Source organism: Peromyscus leucopus, chromosome 22 (assembly GCF_004664715.2).
Source record: "Peromyscus leucopus breed LL Stock chromosome 22, UCI_PerLeu_2.1, whole genome shotgun sequence".
In the NCBI taxonomy this organism is placed as follows: domain Eukaryota; kingdom Metazoa; phylum Chordata; class Mammalia; order Rodentia; family Cricetidae; genus Peromyscus; species Peromyscus leucopus.
In genome coordinates this window covers 8,423,312-8,450,279 of record NC_051081.1, presented here as the reverse complement: position 1 = coordinate 8,450,279, position 26,968 = coordinate 8,423,312, and the positions used below count along the sequence as shown (strand labels likewise).

The 26,968-nt window shown below is 39.8% G+C and overlaps 3 protein-coding genes across 8 annotated transcripts in view; 2 read left to right on the top strand and 1 right to left on the bottom strand.

Annotated features, from left to right (window-relative positions):
- The window catches only part of LOC114680842 (zinc finger protein OZF-like), a 69,322-nt gene extending 63,670 nt beyond the window's left edge, over positions 1-5,652 (bottom strand). For 3 of the 5 annotated variants that reach the window (XM_037197920.1, XM_037197919.1, XM_028854011.2), the window contains exons 1-2: positions 5,069-5,218; positions 1,398-1,439 (exon numbers count right to left, since the gene is read on the bottom strand). The gene's annotated coding sequence lies outside the window, so the exon portion shown is untranslated. Of the gene's footprint in view, positions 1-1,397; positions 1,440-5,068; positions 5,219-5,637 lie in introns of those variants that run through there. The other 2 variants (XM_037197922.1, XM_037197921.1) reach the window with 1 other exon arrangement.
- Positions 5,653-6,934: 1,282 nt separating this feature from the next.
- LOC114680848 (zinc finger protein 709-like) lies at positions 6,935-8,351 on the top strand. The gene is given in 3 exon segments (XM_028854018.2): positions 6,935-7,366; positions 7,368-8,008; positions 8,093-8,351. Coding segments are annotated over 3 exon segments (1,332 nt in total).
- Positions 8,352-12,877: 4,526 nt separating this feature from the next.
- LOC114680838 (zinc finger protein OZF-like) lies at positions 12,878-26,544 on the top strand. 2 transcript variants are annotated; one of them, XM_028854001.2, is made up of 4 exons: positions 12,878-13,022; positions 22,970-23,096; positions 23,307-23,361; positions 24,307-26,544. In XM_028854001.2, the coding sequence occupies exons 1-4, from the start codon at positions 13,002-13,004 to the stop codon at positions 25,880-25,882; spliced, it is 1,779 nt and encodes a 592-aa protein (XP_028709834.2). In that variant the 5' UTR covers positions 12,878-13,001; the 3' UTR covers positions 25,883-26,544. The 2 variants fall into 2 exon arrangements, with proteins under 2 accessions (XP_028709834.2, XP_037053819.1); XM_037197924.1 differs by lacking the exon at positions 12,878-13,022 and having other exon boundaries at positions 23,056-23,096; positions 23,307-23,382.
- The last annotated feature ends 424 nt before the right edge of the window (positions 26,545-26,968 follow it).

Here is a 26,968-nt window from a genome sequence, read left to right as displayed (position 1 = left end):
TCACAAAGGACGTGCTGACCTGACACAGCTTTCAAACCCCCCAACTTAACACCAGAAATGATCAGGGCAAGAATATACATACACCTGAAAGTTCTCTTCCTCTGTGACTGGGAATTTGACCCACTCTTCCAGGGAGAGCAACCCAGTCCTCTCTCATCACGATTTAAAAAAAGAAAAACCAAACACACACACAGATACACCCGCACAAATAATGAGGAGTTGGGAAATGGAGGATATAGCCTAATGAAAAAGCCTTTGTTTTGGGATTTTTTTTTTTTAAAGAGGGGCTGGGGTTGAGACAGGGTTTCTCTGTGTAGCTTCGAAGCCTGTCCTGGAACTCATTCTGTAGACCAGGCTGGCCTCGAACTCACAGAGATCCACCCACCTCTGCCTCCGAGTGCTGGGATTAAAGGCGTGCTCCACCACCGCCTGGCTGACAAGGCCTTTGTTTAACTTCGGTCAGTACTGACTTGGGGTTCATTCCTAGTACTAAGTATGAAATCACAAAGATGATGACAGGAAAAATCTAAAGCAGCACAGACATACTTGTAAGGGACACCAGACAGGAATCCACCCAGGTCCCTTCACACCACAAACTAATCTCAGTGCCACCAACCTGGCAGCTCTGCAAGTTCTGGGGAGGCACAGGTGCCTTTTCACCACAGCAAGAGAGTGGCCTGAGCCACAGTCGTTTCCCGGGACAGCACAGGGCGGGAGGCCTTGTGCACAGCTGCCTGCTTTGCGCACAATCCCAGTGCTTTGGGAAGGACGAAGTCAGTGCAGGACACCGGGGCACACTGCACACATCACAGCAGTAGCTCCACGGCCTTAACACTGTCATGTTGTTCAGATCTTAGATGGTCTTTTAATAAATAAAAATTTATTAAAATTAAATTAAATTAAAAAAAAAAAAAACCCAGAGCCGGATATCAGGGTGAAAGCTGAAAGATCAGAGAAGCAGAACAACCAGCCACTAGTTCTTACCTCTACAAAATCCTCAGCCTAAAGAGAGAGGGTTCCTGTTTCCTCACGCCTTACATACCTCTCTCTGCCCTACTTCCTGGGAATAAAGGCCTGTGTGCTTCCCCAGCAAAGGCATGAGATCTCAAGTGCTGGGACTGAAGGTGTGTGCCACCAGTGCCTGGCTCTGTTTCTCTCTTATACTGGATCAATCTCTTGTAGCCCAGTGTGGCCTTGAACTCACAGAGATCCAGACGGATCTTTGACTCCCAAGTGATAGGATTAAGGGTGTGTGCCACCACTGCCTGACTTCTATGTCTAATCTAGTGGCTGGCTCTGTCCTCTGATCCTTAGGCAAGCTTGTTAGGGTACACAATATATCACCACACTGTCACAAATGCACAAACCACAATTCCAGAAGTACAGAGCATACTCACCATTTCCTGCTTCTGATGGATCAAGGTGTCCTTCCTATGGACCTAAAATCAGCAGAACAGAATGTCATCCAGGACCAACAACACTTGCCTCAGCATGTATACACAATTCAAACTTGGTGGCACGAATATCCATGTACTCAGTGGACATTTAATGAAGGGAAGTAACAGCATCCCTGACTGAGGAAGAGACAGAAAGCCTGGATATTCCTGACTGGAGATCCTGAGGTCAAAACCAAGACAGCTGGGGTAGAAGGAATCCCTAAGTCTGTCCAGACACAGAACAGAAGGGGTCTGCTGTGCAAACACAGAGTTTGGAATGATGTAAAGACATTGGAGGTTTTTTCACACCTCATGTTTCAACCCATCTATTTTCTAAAGTTTTTTAATTAAAATATTATTTAGCAGTTCTCTAATACTTGCCTAACCTTGACAGTGAATTATCTGAAATAAACTTGACTTCAATTTTTTAATTAAAAATATGACATTTTTAGTGGATTGATGAGCAATTATTTTGGTGAAACATATATTTGGAACATATTTTAAGTCTACTAATTACTTAAGGAAGTCTGAAATCGCAGGTCTAAGTTATTTTCTCAATCTTTACATTTTAGGAATGGAAGAACCTAAATTGTCATCTCCAAGATGAGGACATTGTTCATGATAATGAAATTGTACCCTTGTATAGAAGATGCTGTGTTCTGAGAGCAACAGGGACATTTTAGACTTATAGACTTAGAGTTGAGATGATGATTAACCCAAAAACATACTGAGTAATATTTTATCTAACTTATAAAAAGAAGCTTTAATTACACTATGAACTAAAACGAATTTAGGCCAATCTGGATATTTATATTAATACCACTTAACGATAAGCCAAAAAGTACGGTGGAACCAATAAGAAAACAGAAGCACATGTAAACAATACATAGTTGCATAAGTAAAATGAAGAAAACTGATATAGAAACTATATCAGTTTTCTATTTTAAATTAGGCTGTTGATTAGATCTTAGATCATATTTTACTAGCATTAGAAATCCTGAATCTAAAGGCTACCCTTTTGAAAATATGATTGTATCTAAGTAGAAATCCTTGGATGTAAAAGACACGAAGCCTAACCTGACGACTGGGAAGTCTTCGAGCAGGCTGAACAGATACTTTTCTCTTTTAGTTTAATTGGACAAGAACAGAACTTGGGAAAATCTGTCATTAAAGAGAAGAGCATGGACAGAAGGGCCATCAGTCTTACTCTTTAATGGTACAGGTTAAAATTTATCTTAGAAATATTAATTATTGTTAGTTTAATACTTAAGAGCATAGACAATTTTATTCAGTTGGAAGCACCTGATTTCTTATTGACTTAATACTACATCTGTTACACAATAATAATTGTCTATATTAAACTTGAACATTGTAGTTTCATAGAAAATCAATGGACAAAGACACAAGGTATAAAGAGTGCTCTTACTGAGATTAACTCAATTTCACCAAAAATATTCTACAATTCATGATCAAATTCTAAAATTCCCAAAACACTTTAGATGATGTCAGTCTAAAAATTTGGGCAGAATGGGATTGGTCTTCAGGAAGGCCACCCCTTGTTAAGAAGGTATTGGCAACTGATGGCTTTGAGGGGAATGGAAAGTTATTTTTCCTCAAGAATATGGCCACTAGTATGTTGCCCATGCCCTGTGGATGGCCACACATTTGGACAGCACTAACTGAACTCAGTGGGTTATAAGAAAGAAAGAAAAAGGAAAAAGAGGAAGAAAGAAGGGGGGGCAGAAAAAAAGAAAGAAAAACAAAACAACAAAACCAAAAGACAGGAAGCTAAGAACTGGGTGTGCTGGGGTGGAAGGGCGATATATGATTAATATACATCACTCAAAGGTAAGAAATTCCCTAACAAAAATAAATTTAAAAGTTTTGTTGGGCTTTTTATTAACAAAACAATGCCCATAGAGCTAGGGCACAGGTAAGCAGTTGAAAATCTTGCCCTGCAAGCCTGAAGAGCCTAAACTCTATTGAGGATGTGTAGAAAAATGAATACTTACTCACTGTTGGTGAGTTTAAACTGCTGGGATTATTAAGCAAATCAATGTGTGTTTCCCTCAAAAGTAAAAAATATTATTTCATCAAGGTATAAATTTCTCTGAATATAATGAAAACATTTTATACACTACAATAGATACATGTACACACATGGTCATTGCTGCTCTAGTCCAATAGCTAGAAAAAGAATCAGCCTGGATCTCCATCAGCTGATGTCCACATGATGGAGATGCAGCACATAGACACAATGATTTCCACTCAGCAATGAAGAAATCTGAAAGGAAATTTCCAGCAAATGGTGTAAGTGTAAATGTAATTACACTGAGTCAGGTAACCAAAGCCCACAAAGTCAGGCATAGTGTTGCAAGACTTTAATCCAGAATGCATGAGGCAGAGGATGGTGATCTCTGAGTTCAAGGTTAGCCTGGTCAACACAGGGGGCTACAGAGTGAAACTCTGTTCCAAAAACAAGCAAACAAAACAAATAAATAACATTTTTAATACAAATTAAAAATTAAATGAAAATCAAAATAACTATACACAGAAGCATAATAAATATATTATAAATATAGTCCACACTCAAGTCAACGTTCAAATAAAGAACATTTTCTCCACCAGGTAGAAAGCACACTCGTTTTTCTCTCAGGTGAACATTCTGAAGCTTCACAAATGGTCAGAAATTACACTACCTACATAAACCAACTATCTAGAGGCCAAAAGAAAGAGGTGGAATATTAATATTTTCCCAGAGACTGAAACACTGTAAATTACTTGCTACAGAATCGATACTCCCAACCCCTTCTATTTAAAGCAGCCTACAGCCAAACAAGAAGCAGCAACAGAAATATAACGCCAATGCCATGAAGCTCTTTGCCAGCTTTTTTTGTTGTTGTTTTGTTGTTGGGTTTTTCTGTTTTTTGTTTTTGTTTGTTTGTTTGTTTGTTTGTTTGGCCTTTTCTGCAAAGTTGGGGAAACTTTTCAAAATTCCAATACTGGACTCAAACAAAAAATGAAGCAAATAGAAATATCTTTCTTCAGACTAGTAATTCTGGCCAGCTGCAGTCAGGAGAGCAATTTAAAATTCTCACACATTATCTTTTTTTTTTTTTTTTAAGAAATATGCAGACACCACACAGAATAAGGGTAGACAAGCAGCTTTGTGAGAAATTTCTCTATCAGGAGGCATGGAAAGCAATCTGAGGGAGACCAGATGGGACCGGAAAGAAATCCAAGACGGTAACAGAAAAAGCAAAATCAACGCAAACAGACGTAGGAGAGGAAAAGAGAACTGCACAGACCACCCACGTTCCTAGATAGTACAGTCTGGGCTGAGCATCTCCAACCCGCCAGCGCTGTAAGGACTGTTGCAGGCGCAGGTTCGCGGAAAGGACTCACCCAAGAGTGCTTGTGTGGAATTGTGTGGAAGCAACTTCACTAGGACAGAACAGTGGGGGACTCGGGGCTCAAGGCTGCCTGTGAGGCGCACACGTCAAGCACAGGTGGGCACAGGCATTGCTGGGCTGGTCTCCACCTTCCATTGGGCTGCACAGCACCAGGGATACTGCAGCAGCTAATGTCCCAAACCCGCCACCCAGGATTCCAGGAGCCCAATGCTCACTCACCATTTCGTGCTTCTGATGTATTTAGTTGTGCTCCCAAAGATGCCTGCACTCGGCAGAACACGGAGTCGCCAAGCCATGTCCTTACAACAACACTTTCTGCTAAGTAAAACTTAAAAAAAGAAAAGAAAAGACAATGGAAGCACACTATGACTATCCATGCTCCTGATTGGACAGTTCTTTCCTTTTAGTAATATCGTCCCTGATTGGCGAACTCTACTCACGCCTCTCCCTCAGCCTAATGTATCTAAACCTTTTAGGAAAGATCAGGCAAAAGCCTTACTGCCAGCACTCTTGAGGAAGGCAGACTTCTGTGAATTCAGAGGCATTAAGGAGTACATGGTGAGACGCTCTACGTATCAAACCAAACAAATATGCCAGACCCGGTGGCAGGCTCCACACCCCCACCCCACCTTCAGAGAGGGTTTCTCTGTGTAGCCCCCTGGCTGTCCTGGAATTAGCTTTGTAGACCAGCACCAGGGGAAACCACAGGAGCTGGCACCACATAGCTCCAAAGCAGCTAGTGTCCCAAACCGGCCACCCAGGATTCCAGGAGCCCAATGCTCACTCACCATTTCGTGCTTCTGAGGTGTCCAGTTGTCCTCCCAAAGATGCTTGCACTGCACAGAACAGGAAGTCATCCAAGCCATGTCCTTACAAGAACACTTTCTGCTAAGTAAAACTTAAAAAAAAAAAAAAAATTGATAATGGAAGCACACTATGACTATCGAAGGTCTACCCTCGAACTCACGAAGATACTCCTGCCTTTGCCTCCGGCTACTGGTATTAAAGGTGTGCAGCCCCAACGCCCTGCTAGTGGCAGGCATTTTTAATCCCTGCAATGCAGAGGCAGCAGCAAGAAGATCACTAAAAGGGAGGCTCACTTGGTACAGAGAACTAGTTCCAGAACATACTACCCAACAAAACCTGTCTAAAAAAACAAAACAAACAAATACATATACAAACAAATAAGCAAAACAACAAACATAAATAAAGAAAATACATTAACATTTAATCCTTGCACGCTGACATAAACCTATTCTATTTTGGGATTTCAGGAGTATTTACTCTAGTGAATGGAGGCTTTCTTATGACCTTGGACAAGAAAACCTTTTTTGTAAAATCAAGGGTTCCTTTTCCTAACTCTGAATCTTTAGTGGCGTGCTCATGGCATGAACGTCTATTTTATCTATCCATTAAGTAATTCTATTCACTTGTTGGTGTGCTTTAATTATATTGACAGAAAATGGATATACTGAAACACAGACTGTGAGGCAGTCATGGGCGGTTGACTCATCCCTAATCTCTAAGGTTTCCTATACTGCCTTATATGTGGTTTCCGTGCTTGAATCTACTGGAGCCCTGTTCTTACCCTGAAGTCCTGGTTTTTCCTTTGGAGCAAGAAATTAGAATGTATTGAGCAAATTTAAGTCTCTGACTTTATGCGAAAAACAGGTGGAAATACTGGGTATGTGAAGAAGTGAGTGACTGCACCCCAAATCCCAGAGCATGTTTTTATTATGCAGTGTAAACATTGTGACAACCTTTGTGGCAAAACCTTTGCCACTCTGAGGTCTCGTGACACTCATGAAAGAATTCACACTGGAGAGAAACCTTATGCTTGTAAGCATTGTGGGAAAACTTTCACCAGCTCCAGTTGGCATAATATTCATAAAAGGTGTTGACGGGCGTTGGTGGCGCATGCCTTTAATCCCAGCACTCGGGAGGCAGAGCCAGGCGGATCTCTGTGAGTTCGAGGCCAGCCTGGGCTACCAAGTGAGCTCCAGGAAAGGCGCAAAGCTACGCAGAGAAACCCTGTCTTGAAAAACCAAAACCAAAAAAAAAGCTGTCACACTGGAGAGAAGCCTTATGCATGTAAGCACTGTGGGAAAACTTTCTTCAGCTCCAGTTCTCGAAACTCTCATGAAAGAATTCACACTGAAGAGGAACTCTTCATTTGTAAAACATGTGGGAAAGTGTTTCTTCTCTCTTTATCTTATCTCCCATGAAAGAACTCACACTGGAGAGAAGCCTTATGCATGTAAGCATTGTGGAAAAACCTTCACCAGTTGCAGCTGGCATAACACTCATGTAAGAATACACAAAATAAAGCAACACTATGCATGTAAGCACTGTGGGAAAACTTTCACCATTCCCAGTCTGCGTAACATTCATGAAAAAATTTACAATGTAAAGAAGAAGCTTTATTATGCCTGTAAGCATTGTGGAAAGGCTTTCAACAGTCCCAAGCGCTGTAAAATTCATGAAAGAACTCACACTGGAGAGAGGGTTTATGCATGTTAAGCATTGTGGGAAAGCCTTCAGCAATTCTTATTATCGTAACATTCATGAAAGGATTCACACTGGAGAGAAGCCTTACTCGTGTAAGCATTGTGGAAAAGCCTTTACCTGTTCCACTTATCGTAACAGGCATGAAAGCATTCACACTGGAGAGAAGCCTTTTGCACGTAAGCATTGTGGGAAAACCTTCTCCAATTCTTATTATGATAACATTCATGAAAGAATTCACTCTGGAAAGAAGTTGTATGCATGTCAGCATTGTGGAAAAGCCTTCAATAGTGCTTTTTGTCATAACAGACATGAAAGAATTCACTCTGAAAGGAAGCTTTCTGTATGTAAGCATTGTGGAAAAGCCTTCTCCAGTTCTACATACTGTAACATTCATGAAAGGAGTCACACTGGTGAGAAACCTTATGCATGTAAGCTTTGTGGCAAAACCTTTGCCATTTTGAGTTCCTGTCACACCCCTGAAAGAATTCACACTGGAGAGAAGCCTTACACATGTAAACATTGTGGAAAAGCCTTCACCCGATCCAGTTATTGTAACATTCATGAAAGGAGTCACACTGGTGAGAAACCTTATGCATGTAAGCATTGTGGGAAAACTTTCACCACTTCCAGCTGGCGTGACAATCATAAAAAGCATCACATGAGACAGTAGGCTAATGGATGTAAGAATTCTGGGAAAGCCTTCATAAGTTCAACTTGCTACAAGAGCCATAAAAGGATTCACACTGGAGAGAAACATGTGGGAAACTGTTCCTTTGCTCTCACTTTACTAAGCATAAGAGATCTCACATTGGAAAGGAACCTTACCAATCTCAGCCTTGTGAAAGAGCCTTCACTACCCCAAGTTCATGTGGCATTCAGGAAACAACTCACACTGGAAATAAGCCTCATGCATGTAAGCACTGTGGAAAAGCCCACCCCGGTTCCAGTTGCTGTAATATTCATGAAGAGATGGCGAGATGCCATACATCTGTAACCATGTGGAAAAGCCTTTCACAGTCATAGTTCCTACTATACTCATAAAAAAACTTTCACAGTGGTGGAAAACTTTGTTTGGAATAAATGTGGGAAATAATTCATAGTGTTTAGAAGCATTTTCCATGCAGCCAGAGTGTGCCTGCATTTCTGTGTTTACATCCCTACACAAATCCATAGGATCTCACAGTGAAAAAGAAGTACAGTGGGTAGAACTTGTACCAGGGGAAGTATGTAACACTGCCTTTGGTCAATTTGCCTCCATTGCAGGGTTGAAAGGAGGATGTGGTTAGATCATGAGGTCCATCAATTAGTAATGGTTCTTGTTCAAAACCTGACCATCTCAATTACCTCCCTAGCTCTTACACTGTGGAAATAGAGAAACAATTCCTGAAAGTTATGTTCTGACAATCACATGCACACTTCCCAATGAACAAATACACAGAGATGTACAAATGAATAATTAAATAAAATGTTCAAAACAATGGAAACAGAAACTAACAAATATATTTTTAGTGTAGAAAGAAACATTATGAAACAGTAAAAGTGTAGTTCTTAACTCGCAATGTAGGATAAGAACCACTTGCAGTGTGAGCAATAATACTTGTCTTTAGCCCCCTACGGCATTGACACTACATTTGAATACGACTACACTAGTGGTCTGAGTGATAATGGATCAATAGTCTCCTAAGTTTGACTATTTGGTTTCCAGTTGATGGAATTGTTTGAGAATAAATAGGAGGTATGGCCTATTGGAGAATATCTGTCATTCTAGGCAAGTTTTAAGCTGACACAAAAGACAGTGACCCTCCCAGTGTGTTCTCTCTGCCTCTTTAGTATGGATTTTCATGGGAGCTCTGAGATATTGCTACCACCATGTTTTGCTCCGCCGTCAGAGACTCTTAACACTCTGTAACTGCAAGCCAAATGTAACACTTCCTTTCAAAGGTTACTTTAGTAGTTGTGATTAGTCACAGCTATAGAAATACCACCTGCTTTGGACTTTAAGAAGATCCAAATCCAGTCAAAAGAAATTTTCATTGCACAACTGTGAAAAAGTTAGTGTCATTTTAAATGAGATAAAAATTGTGAAACTTTTTCCATGTACTTGAATCTCATATAAGAAATAAATACTTTCTAGAAGTTATTCCAGAATTTTTAGAAATGAACAGTTTGATAAAAGTACAGTCAAATTCTGAGCATTTTTGTTATTGACCCATTCCTATACAGGAGATTTACTTTGCATTATGTTTTTATTAAGAAGACAAGGTATGGTTTCTGTAGTTACTCCAGGTTATCTTTTCACATCTGAAGATTTGGAGCTAGAAACCACAAATGAAAGAAAAAAGAGTTATCTTTCTGAGATGAGTTAACTTGTTTTCTAGTTGATTCCATCTACCAAACCATTTTCTGATTTAAGATTTCTTTGTGCCTAGATCATATTCTCTTGGTAAGTAGTGGAGAGGGGAGTAGCTGGATGTGAGGGCTGCGAGGGGGAAAATATGAAAACTGTGGAGGAGGAGATTTCTAATTGGACATGAGATGAGAAAGGTCAATACAGTAAAGAGAAGAGGAGCAAATACCACTGCTGTTTGATATTCCTCAAGGACTTGTTATTTTGTTCATGCCTGAAGTTATATATAATGCATAAACGTGTGACTATGAGATTATGCACACACACATTCATTAAATGAAGTTACGTCACTTGTCTTTACAGTGCCTCCCCCAAGAACCCTGTACTAATAAAAACACCACTACCAGGCATGAAAAACCTCCATTTAAGATATTTAGGATAGTCTGTGTAATTCCCCAAGTAATTTAGCGTATTACTCTTGCCTTTGGTCATCTCTGAGAAGTTGAAGGTAAGTTGTATTTGCTGAACCATTGCACACTTTGGTTGCAGGACTTGGAAGGGTTGAGCTGGATCTAACACTGAAACCACCTTCATTTAGTCTAACTGCCATAGTAATAGACACAGTGCAAGTTGCCAAGTGAGAGAAGCAGTCAATGCCCCCCTCCCCCCCACAACTGTGACTTTTGTTGTGGTTTGAGTGAGAATGGACCCCATAGGCTCTTATATTTTAATGCTTGGTTACCAGATGGTGGAACTAGTGGGAAGCATTAGAAGATGTGGCCTAGGTGAAAAGGGTTAGTCACTGGGGTAGCTTTGAGGTTTTAGTGCTCACCATGTTCCATGTTAGCTCTTTCTGCCTCCAACTTTTATATTATAATGTAAGGTCTTAGCTACTGCTCAGAGCTATGCTTGCCTGCTGACTGCCACTGGTAAAAAGCTAAAGGAGCTTAGGACTCCTCCTAAATACCCAATATTTCATGGATTGTAGTGTAAATGGGCCTTAACAGCAGCAGCTATAATAATAGCTATAAATAACAATAGTTTTTATAATAATAATAATAACTATAATAATGATGGTTACTTTTGGCCACCCCCAATGATTTTATACCCCAGCAGGAAATTATAACCAAAGATGAAAATAATTAGCATAAGACAAAACAAAGCTAACCTAGGCTTTGAAAGAGACAAATGATAATCTGGACCTTATATAGGCCTTCCCATTAGGTCCTGTATAAGATGTACTGGCATAGTGTATAGGACAATCACAGCCACTCCAAGTATAATGCAAAAATATCCTCTGTATAAAACCTGTTAGATAAGTTTATCTAAATCTATCAGTAGTTGCATCCTTATTTCATGCTCTAGTTTTCTTCCTTGCCTATCTTTTAACATTGCAGGTACTCAACGGTCACTATTTCCTTTTCTTCTATCCCATCAACAGAGAGATACTTCCTTCAAAATGTTCTTTGTTTCCCACCACCATATTAATATAAAATAATCAGCTGCTTTTTGTTTTCTTTTTATAATACCGAGAACATCTGCCCTTCCCACTTGCTGATACTGAAAACAAGCTGAAACCCTACTGCTCAGACTGAAAATCCAAAACCTTCTCTTGAAACAGATAACCTAGTGAATCTTGTGCTCCCTTTTAGGCAGTGACTATGCTCATCACCAGTAGGGAAATAGTTATTCAACATGATTGATCAAAATCCTTCTGCAGCTCCAAAAGCTTTTGGAGACCACAGCACTCACAAGGGAATTGAGGCAGAAAATGTAGAAACTATAAGAGGTTGGAGGGCTGCACATATAAAAGGCAGTGGTAGCTGAGGGTCTAGGAGTCCTTAACATACCTGAGCTGCATTCACCCAAGGTAGCCCTCTTGGAGAATCCCCATTATGAGACCTTGAAAAAAATGCATAGTATGCTAATGACCCATAAAAGCCCCCCCCCTTTCTGCCCCTTCCCACCACGCCCACTTTGCTGTCTGAGAGCCAGGTCACAGTTCAGATATGGCACATATTCAGGCTCCTGCATATGTTCCTCTCTGTCTCTGTACAAGTCAGTGCAAAGAGGCACAAGCACCTGCCCTCCAGACTCAGATCACCTCACCTATAACAACACCTTAATGCCAGTGTAGATGATATGGTCCCTCTTGTGACTACTAAGGTGTTGAAAGAGTTTTCTTGGCAAAAAAAAGCAATAGAAGGCATGGTGATATCCCAGAGTTCTTAGGTGTCTCTGTCTCATCACTAGGGAAGGGCCACCATATAAGAATAATCCTGAGGCTTGTGATTATGCTTACACTTGTGGATGTAGGCATACAACCAGACCTCCGTCCAAGAAACTTTTTGTCTGAATTCAAGGGTTGTTCTTTAGATGTCTTAAATTCTATGCTGAACATTGCTGTTTTGTAACTTCATTTTTCTATAATTCAGTACTTATATTTATTGGCTGTTGTTTTAATTTTCTTGGTAGAAAATCTCTCTGTAGAATGGTAGGTAGTGCATAGTGGCCCACACCCTTAAATCCCAGCACTCTGGAGACAAAGGCAGATGAATCACTGTGAATTCGTGACAAGCCTGTTCTACATAGTGAATTCTTGGACAGCTAGAGCTACATAACAGAGAGATTCTGTCTCAAAAACAAATTAAACAACAATTAAAACAAATTGGATAAGTTGAAACGTAAGGTGTGAGAGAGCTTTACAACACATTTACTTCATCCCAAATTCTTGTGTTCGCATAGCAGGCCCTTCTTGTCCCTGTCTCTGGACAGACCTGGGGATCTTCTACGATGACTCTGATTTTTCCACTAAGGACTTGAATCAGCATTGTTCAGGGCAAACTTGGGCACTGTTTGTGATCAAAGAAATAGGCCGCCGCCACCCTCACCCCCGACCTCACACAAAAAGCGAGTGTGTGCACCAAAAAGTTTGGAGTATGTTCCCTTAAATGAGAAGCTGTAAACCTGGTCGGGACAGGCTTAACCCAGCTTTAAAAAAACAACAAACAAACAAACAAACAAAAAACCCTGGAGTACAGTGGAACCTGCAATTCTAACTTCCTTTGGGAAGGGGAACGTTATTAATTCAGGCAGTTAAACTCAAGGCTATCCATACCTTTCGTCAATCCGGGACGCTGTTACTGCCCTCCACGAACCGTCCAATGAGGAGCACGTATATTCGGAAGGCCCCGCCCTTGCTGCCATGTTTGAGTCCTGTGTTGTGAGAAGGCCTATGGTGTTCCGTCTGGACTACCTGTCTCTCCTGGTTTTAGGTCGTTTCGGAAGAAGACCTGGATGCATCTGAAAGAGGAAATGGTGAGTGTGCCCTGGGCTCCTGGAGTCGTAAGTGGCGGATTGGTGACAGTGCGGAGGCTGCGGCGCTGCTGTTTGGCCGTTCCCCGGGTGCTGTCCAGCCGAGTGCCCTGGCTCGCTGATCCCCAAAGCACTGGAATTGTGTGCAGAGCCGTGGCCGGGCAACGGATCCCGCCCTGTTCTGTCCCAGGGAAACTACTTCGTCCCAGGTCCCTGTCTTCCTAGAGAGAGTCGTCTCCTGAGACCTGGGAGGCAGGTTGGTGACGCTGAGTCCAGACTGTGGTGTCTGTCCTTACAGATATGTCTGGGCTGCTTTAGATTTTTCCTGTCATCACCCTTCTGAATTATATTCTTTTTAGTACTACAGTTAAAAAGGACAGGGCTTTGGCTTTAGGCTGCATCCCCACACCCCAATCATCAACTCATCAATCAAATCATGTGGGATGTGTATGTGTTCTGCCCTTTTAAAAATGATGATTAAGAAAAGTATTTGATTGCGCCCTCTATAAGAATGGGCCAAAATTCCCCATCTTGGAGGAAGGAGAAACATTTAAATTTGAATTTTTTTCCATTGAACATTTCTGAGGCCAGAATTTGGATTTTTGAAAAGTTTTGCTAAACCTGGTGTTTGTTTATTGTAATGAAAGCAACTACACATGAAAGACATACACATTTTTCTTAAAATTGGCCATTAAAATGTTAATATTGTGTGTGTGTGTGTGTGTGTGTGTGTGTGTGTGTGTGTGTGTGCATGCATGTGCACACCAATTAAAAGGGAGTGACAGAGAATATCAGAATAGAAAACCTCACTGTCTTTCTTCTATGGGTAAAAATAATCACATATAAGAGATGGAGTTTAGTAGTTGTGGTGCCATTGTTGAAGAGATAAAAATATTAGCCATTGCTGGTCATAGTGAAATCCTGAAATCCCAGCAATCGCAAGACTGCGGGAGGATTGCTCTTAGTTCAGTGCCATCATAAGCTATAAAGAATTTCAAGTCCTGCCTTAGAGTATGAGTCCTGTCTCAAAAACAAACCAAAACAACTTGACCGCAAATATCTGTGCCACAGGAGAAATGACTTGATTTCTATCTAATATGATGGGCATTGTTTGTGCAGTGGAAATTAATGAAAGACTTTTTACCATAGGGAAGGATAGTTATGCAGCAATATGTAGCTTAATTTCCTCAGCTATCATAATCAACATAATGCATCTTTCAAAACATCATATGAGTTATATATGTAAAATCTTTCTGTTATTTAACTATTAAGCAAAAGAATATTTTTAGGATACTTTAGGCTTAAGGTTAAAGTAGATTCAGAAAGGTATGAAGATAGGGTCAGTTTCTAAAATAATTTACTTATAACCCATTGAATTTAATTACTGCAGCTCTTGTTTACATGTACATGGGTTATATACAGGAATATGGAAAACATTCCAAGGCCACACTCTAAAGAAAAATGACTCTTCCTCCCCAAGAAGCTACCAACTAAAACTAGCTTCTCAGTTAGGGATGGGGCTTTGGAAACCACTCCCAAGTCTATTGCTGGAATTTTTCACTAGCATGAGCTCATGCAGACCTTGCGTGGGTAACCACGGCTATTGTTAATTCATGTATGCAATAGCCATGTCAAGTACAGAGCACAGCATTTGATAGTACTGCTCCCCATCCACCAGCTCTTACATTTTCACTTCAGATTTTCTGCAGTGTTTCCTGGGCCTTGGGAGTAGGGGGCTGATATAATGTCCCATCTGTGGTTGAGTATACACAGTTATTTTCATAACCTAAATAGTAATGCTTCTCTGTATTAACTACCATGGCTACAGTAAGAAGCTCCTTTGACCGAGGTTGGGAGCAGCAGAAGTCTATGAACAGAAAACACCAATATTTAGAAGGCAGTGTGTCAACATGACCAGTTAGAAAAATACATCAGTAGGTTCTCCCTTAGGACCCATGACATCCCTAACCGTAGTTTTTCAGCTTGCTAAATTGTCAGACATGACTTCCCTCTTCTTCAGCAGGCCTGAAATCTCATTGGCAGCAGTTCCTTAGCTCCATAAACATTCTTTCAAGTAGGCACATCTTGTCTGACAATATTGTAGCATCCTAGGTTCAGCTCAGGATGAAATATTTTATGCCTCTTCTCCCCCAGCAGCTTTCAGAGTATCATTCAGCACTATGGAAGACAGACAGCTTCCTGGTAGTTTCCTGGTCAGCTCATGCAAGCAAAATGTGTGGTGTCTTCAACAGTAAGGTTTTATCATCTAGCTATGGTTGGTAACCCAGAACAATGGCAGTAACTTATATTGTTTGGGTGCCACTGAAGCCTCTCTGATCAATAACTTATATGGTGGTGACTTGTGCCTGACACTGATATTTTCATTTATCCCCTTATGGCTTTTGGGGAGTGGCATTGTTCACTGATGTGTGGTACTTCTGCTTGTTTAGGTCTTTGTGGGTTTGTGGCCAGCCTGGTCTATATACAAAGTTTAAGGGTAACAGGAGTTACATAGTAAGGCTCTGTTCCCCACTTTCTTCAAGAAAAATGTATTTTAAATTAGCTTACAAGCTAGTGCTGTTTCATAACACCACTCCATATGTGTTTAGTTTTGGCTGACACCGTTCCTAACCCCTCCTTTCCCCTACACTCCATCCACATCCCTTCTTAAACCTTTAGCTTCCAGTATTTTCTCACTGTTCATTCATAGGACATCTGTTCTACTGTCCCCTTTCACTCTGTATATTACAGTATATGTGTATGTAACTTGGATCGCAAGACCACTGGTGCCCAGATAACTTTTGTGTGTTCTTCGTTTTGTTTAACCTTTATTCTGGCCCCTCTTTTTACCATCTCTGTCACTGCCAAACCTGTTTGAGTCCTTTGGTCCCCAGCATTTCCCTCTCTACTTTCATTTTCATCGTATTCTGCACCCCCGTACATCCTCCCCATTAGTAGCCTGTTTTTGCTTTCTTCTTCTCCACATATACTCAGTGTTAGAAATACACAAGAAAGATTTGAACCTTGGAACTGCATAGGAGAAAGACCTTTTAGTGGTTCTCTTTTTGAGCCTCATTGAACTCACTCAGTGTAATTTTCTCAGTTTTGTCCATTTATGTGAAGTTTTCATTATTTCATTCTCCATTGTGTAGATACACCATATTTCATTATCGATTCATAAGTTGAAGAATATCTAGGTTGATTCTCTTTCCTATCTATTGTGAATTGATCAGCCGTGAACATGGATGTGCAAGTATCTCTATAATAAGATACAACGTGTTTTGGGTGTGTGCCCAGGAGTGGTGTAGCTGGGCCATATGGCAAATCTATTTCAATTTTTTAAAAAAATTTATTTATTTTTATTTCTATGGGTATTTTTCCTACATGTGTGTCTGTATATTGCATGTATGTAAGTGTTCATGAAGGCCGGAAGGTGTTGGGTCCCCTGGAAGTGAAGTTACAGACAGTTAATGAGATACCATGTGAGCACTGAGAATATAACCTGGGAGTTCTGCAAGAGCTGCCTGTGCTCTTAACTGCTGAACATCTTTCCAGCCCGATTTCTTTCTTTCTTTTTCTTTTTCTTTTTTTTGAAACCTCCAAGCTGATTACCAGAGGGTGTGCACTAGTTTACATTTTCACCAATAGTACAAGGGCTTCCTTTTACCTATATCCAGGCCAGCATTTGTTGTCATTTGTATTCCTCATGATAGATAGCCATTTTGAATGGAGTGAGATAGAACCTTAATGTAGTTGCAAAGTGCAGACAAATGAAACTAGATCCTTATCTTTCACTTTGCACAAAACACAACTCCAAATAGATTAAGGATCTTAATATACAACTTGATATCCAGAAATTTCTAGATGAAAATTATGTTGTAAGTGCGCTTCAGTTTATAAGCACAGGTAAGGACTTTCTAAGTAGACTCCAGGTAAAGCAAACAGGATTTTATGAAACTGAAAATCTTTTGTACAACAAAAGGAAGAGTCAGTTGAGTGAAGAGGCAACCCACAGAATGGGAGAAATTCAGCTACGCATCTGAAAGGGATTAGTGTCTAGGACATATAAAATGATTTAAAAAAAAAACCTAAAAATCAAGACATCAAACACCCCAATTAAACAGTGGACTGTGGGGGTTGGAGAGATGCCTCAGCAGTTAAGAGCACAGACTTCCAAAGCACCCCAGTTCAATTCTCACCACCCACATGGCAGCTCAAAACTGTCTATAACTCCAGTTCCAGGGGGTCCAACACCCTTACACAGACATACATGCAGGAAGACCACCAAGGCAAATAAAAAAAAAAGTGGACTGTGGAACTGAAGAGAACATTCTCATGAGAAGAAATACAAATGACTAGTAAATACTTAAAAAGTGTTCAACATCCTCGGCCACTAGGAAATGGCACATGAAATGGATGATGTGGCCTCATCCACTGGAGCATGATTAGCATACTAGTAGCCACAAAGAAATACTGACTTTCCTTCTCCCTTGTGAGTCCCTCCCACATTCGTGCTGGAATTTAACTAGCATAACCTGAAGTATTGTGAGAATTTCATACTTTGATGCATCCATGATAAAGAGTTTGTTTTGGTGTGTGACATTAAGGTCCTAAGAATATGTATTCCATTTGTAAGGACGAGCCTTCAGCAGGATTGAGGGGCATTCATAGAGTCAGTGAACTAATCATTCAACCTGACTTTTCTGAGGGAGTAAAACTTAATTCTCTGGGGCCATTGAGTGGGGGGGGCAAAACTTAACTTTCTGAGGCTAGTGAAAAAGGAACACACACACACACACACACACACACACACACACACACACACAACTTTGGGTCTCTCTATCATCTCTCTTCTTTATTTCTTTTCTTACTTCTATCCAGCTATATCCCTTCTGTGTAGTGGCATTCCTGCTGAGCTCCTGGCTTGGCTCTAGAGAGCAGCACCTAGACCTAATCCTTCTTTTGTTTAACCACACCTTTTGTTTCTCTTACCTTTTGTTTCTCTTATCACCCTGTGCGAATCTTGTTTGAGAATCAAGGATCAGAGAGTCCTCCAAGGATCAAAGGCCTATGCAAAACTTGGTCCAGGAAACCCTGAAAACCAAGTACCTGAAAAATCAATTAATTTGCACCTAGCATTTGGTCTCTGGGAGCTCCTTTTGGGTTGCTTTGAAGGTACGGAAATTAACTATCTAAACTGTAAAATGGAGTAAATAAATATGCCCTAGGCAAAGGGTTAGTGCTTCAGTCCTTCGAGGCTGGACCCCCCCTGCAGCCATGAAAGCCTAGATTCATTCTTAAGATGCCTCTGTGTCTTCATTCCACGGATCCTGGTGAAACCACACACTCGTGTAGTGACCGCACAACTACACTTCTGTTTCTATTGATGTCTTGTTTCTAACTAACTTTATTTTTCCCTTACAGCTTATATACCCCAGCAAAATCTTTCAAGCAGTATAAAAATTACAATGTGGTTTCATTATTTCTTAAAAGAATGATTATAGTGAATACAAGTAAAAAAACAACATATTTCCCATATCCCTTATATGATTAAACATTTTATGTATTACAGGTGAAAAACAAGTTATCCCAAGAACACATATACATTTATACCTAAGCAACTTGTTATAGATTAACAGAGTATAAGCAAGCATGGTGTTTTTCTCAGCCAGTTTTTTTGCTGGCAGATTGCATTTTGCAGTTACAAAAAAACCAATCATTTTATTATTTATCTAAAAAGGTAATCTTATTAAAAAAAATCTTAAAAGAATCACAAATCCAAACTTTTATGTATGAAAAACAGTCAGCTCTGCTTTCAATCCTTAGTATGCATACCCATTCATCAACACTTTTTTATATCAGGAAGCTGAGGGCAGAAATGGGGACAAGGAATTAATCATCACTTTTGAACACCAATCCATCTTAGCAAGAAAGGCACATCAGCCAGCAATAGCCAGGCTGCCACTATTCCTGTTCCCTGACCTCAGTGAGTCCCTTGTTCAATTATTAAAAGTGTGCCTTTACAGTTTTTAAATTGTTCCCCAAGATTTGCTACCTCAAAGCCATTAACAAAAACATCTTAACCTTAAGTCATTATTTAAAGCTTTGTTTTAGCTATGATGCAGACCGAAACCCATGGATACATCTACCAACATTAACATTAAAAGAACTTGAGCTACCTTAGCTTCTGGTACCCAATTGTTTTTCTTAGCTATTAACCTAAGTCACAGTCTACATGGCTTCTCAAGGGAAACTCCTAAGTCCTAGCTGAGAGACTCTTCCTTGTTCTTACTTTCTACCCTCTGCAGCCCCTGCTTTTTCAGGGGTGTACGCAACACCATATCCTGTTTCACCTATATTAATTTTTCCACTAAACTAACCTCTATCACAGTCCCTTACTATAATTATTAAAAGCCCTCAATCAACAAAATTCTGTTTAACTCAATTTTTGTATAAAAATCGTTGCTTCAGTTAAACACTACAACTTAAGAGGAAATCATCTTCATAATAATCCACAGGTAAAAATGCCCAGTAGAATGGGATATTCCCATGAGATAATCACACTACATTAAAGGTAGTGGGGATCCCCCACACACCCAGTCACACCATGCCAGATACCAAAGAAAAATGGCAGTGGAAAACATGCAAAGATACAGCAATAGCAAGAAACATTCTGGAGCCGAAGCCCTGGGGGCCTTGACTATCCAAGATTCACTAATCAGCGTCTTGCATTCTGGTAGGCCAAACTACTAAAGTCAGTTGCTATCTGCTGCTCCTTTAACATGGCCACCAACAAATATGTGCACTTGCCAGGTGTGGTGGCCCAAACCTTAGTCCCAGCACTCAGAAGGCAGAGGCAAGTGGATCTCTGTGAGCTCTAGGCCAGCCTAGTCTACAGAGTGAGTTCCAAGACAGCCAAGGCTGTTACACAGAGAAATCTTGTCTAAAAATAAAACAAAGAATATGTTAACTGCTTTCTTTGTGTCTTTTTCCACTTATTTTCTTCCATAAAATCACATATTCATTGTTAGCAGAGAACTACCCTTGATGAGACTTAATATGTCATTTTCCATAATGCATCTGGTTTTAATCATATGCACTCTTTTTAAAATATTTGTTTGTTTGTTTATTTATTTATTTATTTATTATGCATGCAGTGTTCTGCCTGCATCCCTGCAGACCAGAAGAGGGCACCAGATTTCATTACAGATGGTTGTAAACCATCATGTGGTTGCTGGGAATTGAACTCAGGACCTCTGGAAGAACAGCCGGTGCTTTTAACCTCTGATTCATCTCTCCAGCCCCTCATATGCACTCTTAAGTATGCATAGGCATAGGATTGTAAATATTGGATTCTCCTTTTTTAAAAAGGTCCTTTGGAGGACATAATTTATCTTATTAAGCTTACAGCAAAAACTAGCTAATACTGGATTGGCCCGATTTCCATATGTCTTGGATGTGTATTTGTTTGTATTTGAATAGAAATGGGTCTTTGATGAGGGTTTCCTAAAGGGAGTAACTTATTTCATCATTTGAAACCAGTATATGAGTAGCCTGATGCAAGACTGTGGGAGCATGTCCTAGGTTGCTACCATGCTCTTAAGTGCCCTGTTGGAGTGACATGTGTACATAGCCCAAGCTAAGTGAAGTCCCATATTGCTAAAGCCTTTCCTGTGCTTTCATACCTTAATATATTTGTGTTAACCTCCAGTTGGAGAGCATGGTCTCCCAGTGAGCCCCCTGTAAAGGCACTGACTTGTGAGTTGAGTCACTGTTTGAATGAGAGTTTGGGAAGAGGTTTATATATTGGTAGGAGTGATGACTTATATGCCAGGCCATATATCCAGTAAAGAAAGTCCAAGAAATGCTGTGATATGAGAGAACCTGTTTCCTTTGGGTTTAATTAGGAAAGGGGAGAGAAATAATCAATAATATTGTTATTACTCCGTAATTAGCGTGATCAGATTATAGCAATTTATGTTACAAAAAAGACCTGTATATATTGTATTAGTTTAAAAGGATGGGGTAGTTGAAGAAGTCACAAGATGTAAAGCCACAGAAAGGATGAAAATTGCTCATATTAGACAGACAGACATTGATCTAACAGTTTGTCTTACTTCAGGAAAGGTCTGATTCCCCAGTTAGTGACCTGGTTATCCTGTAATGGGCTGACACCTACTGACTCTTAACTGTGTCATGTTGTGGTCAGACAGCAGGAGTTTTAAAGAGAAAAGGAGTACTCAAGGAAAACCTAAGGAGTAAATGGTCCCCAGTCAGGGCCTTGCTCTCTTGAGATGGTTGTGAAGCTTGTGACAGAGCAATTATGCCATGGGAGGACAGACTTAGTTTGCTCCAGGCTCCAAGGCCCAGACCGGAGCTGTTTTTCACCATGATTTCTCAGTATTACATGTGGCCAGCAACACAATAGCTTGTAGTTGTTTTCTGTTATCTATACCCACAAAGAATTGTTTTCCTTTCTCCTTTTACTTTTCTGCTTGTCTCTATAATCACACACTGAAGTTACTGAAGCAATGATGCTCTGTAACTCACACACACGTGAGATCACAAGAAGGAAGAGAAAATGGAAAAGGAAAAAAAAATCCTGGTTTTTATGAAAAGACATATTTTCTTTTTAATTATATATATACATATATGTCAGTGTGCATGAGAGTGTTTGTTGGTGCCAGCGGATGACCAAATAAGTTGTCAGATTCCCTGGAGTGCAGTTACATGCAGTTGTGAGCCTCCTGGATATGGGTGCTGGGAACAAACTAGACTCATATTTAAGAGCAGCGATTACTCTTTTGTTTTGTTCTTTTGAGACAGGGTTTCTCTGTAGCCCTAGCAGTCCTGAAATTTGCTCTGTAGATCAGACTCAAATAGATCTCCCTGCCTTTGCCTCCCAAGTGCTAAGATTTAAGGTGTGCACCACCACCTGGTAGAGCAGCTATTATTCTTAACTGCTGAGCCAATTCTCCAGCCCTAAAACAAGCATTGTAAAACCAAGTAGCTGCTAAGTTTGGTTCAGTCCTGAGAAGTGAGGGTTCTCAAGAATCTCAATTATTGGTTCTGGCCTCCTTTTGTTATGGAGTTGGAAAGGAGGAGGAGTTTGGCTCCTGAGGAGGGTAGCATGCACAGATGGTTCTGAGTTTGGGGTAAGTCTGTTCACTGCACACCTCCTTTTCCACAATTCATCAGAATTTGATCATACGCATTCCCAGTTATGCATAGGTGTAAGATAGAGAAAACAAGATTGATTATTCTTATGGGTTCATTTTCAGTGTTTGCCTTAATGCCCATGTACCTAAAACTAGTTCGTGTCAGGTCAACCCACAGTCAGGTGTGTTCTAATTTGTATTTGAATGGAGTCCAGACATTACCAAGGTGTTGCTAAGTGAAATAATGTATTTTAATTGTTTAAAGCAGGCATATTTGCATCCTAATGCATAGAGGATATTACAATAAGTTGTCAATAAATTAGTAGGTACATTTTTCAGAAAGGGATATTTGCACTGTCTAAGCCCAGTAGAGTCTCACATTGTTCAGTTATTCCCTATGCTTGCTGCCTCTCTATTGTCCCAGTGTCCAGTGCTAATCCCTTTAACAACACAGCTGCTTTGTTGTCTGTAATCTGCTTGTCCAAAACTTTAAGATTGCATACACCCCTTTCCTCTGGCAAATAAATTAGTTCATTATCTTATATTCAACTTCATCTAGGTTCTTAAGCCCTGGGCAAAATGAATCCAGATTTGTGGCAAAGTAGGAAATGAATGACCTCTATCTCACTTCCTGATGGAGTTATAATTTTTCTCTAAAATGCAGACATTTACCTGTCTGCATTTCTGTCAGCATTCTTGTCTTCCAGCTTTCACTATGATGGCCTGGTCCTGTCAAGGTGGCAGATCTTGCCAAATTGGCAATTAATGCTAACCATTTCCCTGTTATTTTAGGAGCCAGTGACTTTTGATGATGTGGCTGTGAACTTCAGCCCAGGAGAGTGGGCTTTGTTGGATTTTAGTCAAAAGAAGCTCTACAGAGATGTGATGACAGAAACCTTTATGAACCTGATCTCCATAGGTAAAAAAAAAACACCATGATTCTTTTCTCATTTAGTGAGACAACAGCTATTTCTTGCTTCTCTCTGTAGCTTCATTAATTGAAATATTGAAAGGGGACATTATGGTGACTGTAGCATGCCAGGTTATTATAACACAGTAAAAGATAGACTATAATAAGTGTTTTCTAGTGTTGGGTAAGTCATAATGATTTCTTTTGATTTACTTCCAGGGAGAACAGAAGAAAACATTGAAGAAGAGTGTGCAAATGTCAGAAGTCGTCTGCGGTAATTCACACTCAAAAGGGGGTATTTGCATCAAATGTTTGCAATTTGTTTTAGGAAATATGAAAATCAAACCAGTGATCCAACTACATCTAAATGTAAAATGCTTCTATGACAAATTTTTCTAAAACCTGGATTGAGTTTGTGCATCCAGTATTGTTGAGAATTCCACCTCTGTAATCTCTTAATAGTTCCCAAGTGTATTACAACATTGGGCCATGTAAGATATTTTCCGATGATTTGAGATATACAGACTTCTCTTCATGCACAAAAGTGTTTAATATATTTTTATCAGGTTGTCTTAAGGATTTTGTATATATGCCTCTATGTTAAGTACAGTGAATTTCAGTTTTAAATTGGGATCTAGCTTCAATAAATCTCATGAAGGTTACTCAGGTATTTCAAATTTTATCATGCTTGATCCACATCCTTTCCATAAATAAGTTTCCCCATTGTTAACTGGTATAGACATTTTAAAAACTTATTCTTTGGTAATTTCAGACATGTATGCAACGTATCTAATCATAGATCTATCCTTCTCCTTCCTCTTCAACTCCTCCGGCATCCTTCCTCAGATCCCTGTTGCAGTAACTACATGTCTTCTTTTTAAAATAAGTTTTTGTTTTATTTTGTTTTTTAAATAACTCATTGACTCCAATTAGTATTGCCCATATAGCAGTGGGTGTGGGATATTCCAATGTGTCATGAGGAACCCATAAGGGGCCACACTCTTGTAGAAAAACTCCTTATTAAAAGCAAAGTCAACACTAGTATTGTCCCTTAAATCAAGCTCTTTTTATGTGAACCTCAAAGTTGGTATCATTCTACTGCTTCCTCCTAAGTACTCTATTAATGTGAATTAATGGGAATGAGACACAGCATCCAGCCTCCAATGCTTCTGTTGGCTAATCATAAAATATTAGTTATGCTCTTTTCATCTTTTTGCAGAACTCCAGTGATTGAAAGAGAATGTAAATATGGAGATGGTTGTCAGTGTGGAGAAACCCACCACCAGATTCCAGAATATATTGTTAATGAGGACATGCCTTCTGTAACAGCAGTACATGAAAGAAATGTATGTGCAAGAGACACCATTGGTCATTTACCCTCAGGTGTGCATCTCACAGTTGAAATTGGAGAGAAACCATTTGACAGCAAGGGACATGTGGAGGTATCTTTTCAACATGAGAAACGTTATACAGATTTCACTTCTTTTCAGTCCTTTCAGGTACTCAAAAGTCCTAGGCAGATAATTTATAAAAAGAAACAATCTAATGAAGCCTATAGTATTCATACTTCTGATCAAAATTATGAGCAAATTTACAGTGAAGGTACATGTCACAAATATAATCAGTTTGAAAAAGCCATCGGGAAATACAGTTACTTTCAAATGTATGAAAGAATCGACACTGGAGTGAAACCATTTATGTGTAAGCAATGTGGAGAAGCCTTTATTAATTTCAGTCAACTTGTCTACCATGAAAAAATTCATCCTGGAGAGAAATGTTATGTGTGTAATCAGTGTGGAAAAACATTTAGACATTATTCATACCTTCAGAAACATGAAAGAATTCACAGTGGAGATGCACCCTATGTGTGTAAGCAATGTGGCAAAGCATTTATTCGTTCATCACACCTTCTTGTCCATGAAAGAATTCACACTGGAGAGAAACCTTATGCGTGTAAGCATTGTGGAAAAGCATTCAGCCATCACAGTGCCTGTTACAGACATGAAATAATTCACACTGAAGAGAAACCCTATGTTTGCAAGCAATGTGGGAAAGCATTTACTTGTTCTACATCCCTTCGCAACCATGAAAGAATTCACACTGGAGAAAAACCTTATGCATGTAAGCAGTGTGGCAAATCCTTCATCCAGCGTGATGCTTGTTACAATCATGAAAGAACTCACACTGGAGAAAAGCCTTATGTATGTAAACAGTGTGGGAAGGCATTTACATGGTCCACATGCCTTCGAAACCATGAAAGAACTCACACTGGAGAGAAACCTTACACATGTAAGCATTGTGGGAAAGCCTTCACCCATTCCAGTACCCGTTACAGTCATGAAAGAATTCATACTGGGGAGAAACCATATGTATGTAAAAAATGTGGGAAAGCATTCATTCATTCCAGTCATCTTATCAGCCATGAAAAGATCCACACTGGGGAGAAACCTTACCCATGTAAGTATTGCGGGAAAGCTTTCATTCAACGTAAGGCTTGTTACAATCATGAAAGAACTCATACTGGAGAGAAACCTTATGTGTGTAAACACTGTGGAAAAGCATTTAGGTGTTCCACATACCTTCGCAACCATGAAAGAACTCACACTGGAGAGAAACCTTATATATGTAAGCATTGCGGAAAAGCCTTTACACATCAGAGTGCCCGTTACCGTCATGAACGAATTCATACGGGAGAGAAACCCTATGTATGTAAAAAATGTGGGAAAGCATTTAGTGATTGCAGCTATCTTGTGAAGCATGAAAGAATTCATTGGAGAGAAAACTTACACATGTAAAAATAGAGACGCTTTTATGTGTTCCACATCCCTTTATATGCACGAAAGAGCCAACAGAAAAGAACTGAAGAATTCGCAGCAGTATATCTGGTGGCCTTGTCTATGGACAACTTACTTATAGTGTGAAGTATGAAAGAAAACTGTGAACATCTCATAAGAAAGGCTCTGGGTAAAGGTGCTTATTTCTAAGTCTGATCATCTGAGTTCCATTCCAGGGTCCCATATGGTGGAACTAGAGAATTATTCCCAAAGTTTACCTCTGAGTTCCATGAACACACATGGGCTCACACACAAGCGCAATATTTATTAAAAGAAAACAGTGGAGAGTAACTGAAAGCTTAAAAAGTGTAGTGGTAGCCTCAATATGCAAACATATATAGGATAAAAATCCTATTGCACTGGGCATGGTGGGCATGCCTTTTAGTCTAGCACTGGGTGAAGTGGGGATGGAGAGATTAGAGAACTATAATGGATATAGTGGGTTTGAACACCATATGGGACTTTAACCAGTTGTAAGCAAGTGGAATTTTCTTTACAAAAAGAAAAGATGGTTCATCTGTTCAAAGCACATACTGTTCCGCCCGAGAACCTGAGTTTGTTTCTCAACATCCACAGACTGTGGCTCATAACCACCTGTATTTCCAAATCCAAGAATTGTGATGCCCTCTTCTAGCCTCTGCAAGTACAAAACACATGTGATACACATACATACAAATAAAAACACATCTTTAAATAATTATGTGAATAAAGCAACTAGGAGAAAGCTGTGTTTATTCAAATCAGAAAATTTATGAAATATTATGTAGTTCAGTCTTATAAGAGTAATAAATGTGGAGACTGAACAAATTTATTTGCACAGAATATTTCTGGAAATAATGGAGTACAATAAAATTATGAGCATTTTTCTTGTTCAATTCTTATATGAGACCTTTAGTTTGTATTATTGTTTTTTATAGTTTTGAAATAAGATTTGGTGAATAATGTCATAATTTTGCCTGCCTGTATTGCCTAGTGCTTGGAATGCTGAAGCCACCAAGACACTGTCTCTAACAATAGCAACCATATAAAAAACATTTGCGTTGAGGT

What these genes read in the sequence shown, in the direction of transcription:
- LOC114680838 (XM_028854001.2), top strand. Translation starts at nt 13,002, where the DNA reads ATGCATCTGAAAGAGGAAATG. An exon ending in TGCATCTGAAAGAGGAAATG is followed by an intron (nt 13,023 to 22,969) that starts GTGAGTGTGCCC and finishes CTGTTATTTTAG; the next exon opens with GAGCCAGTGACTTTTGATGA. An exon ending in AATGTCAGAAGTCGTCTGCG is followed by an intron (nt 23,362 to 24,306) that starts GTAATTCACACT and finishes ATCTTTTTGCAG; the next exon opens with AACTCCAGTGATTGAAAGAG.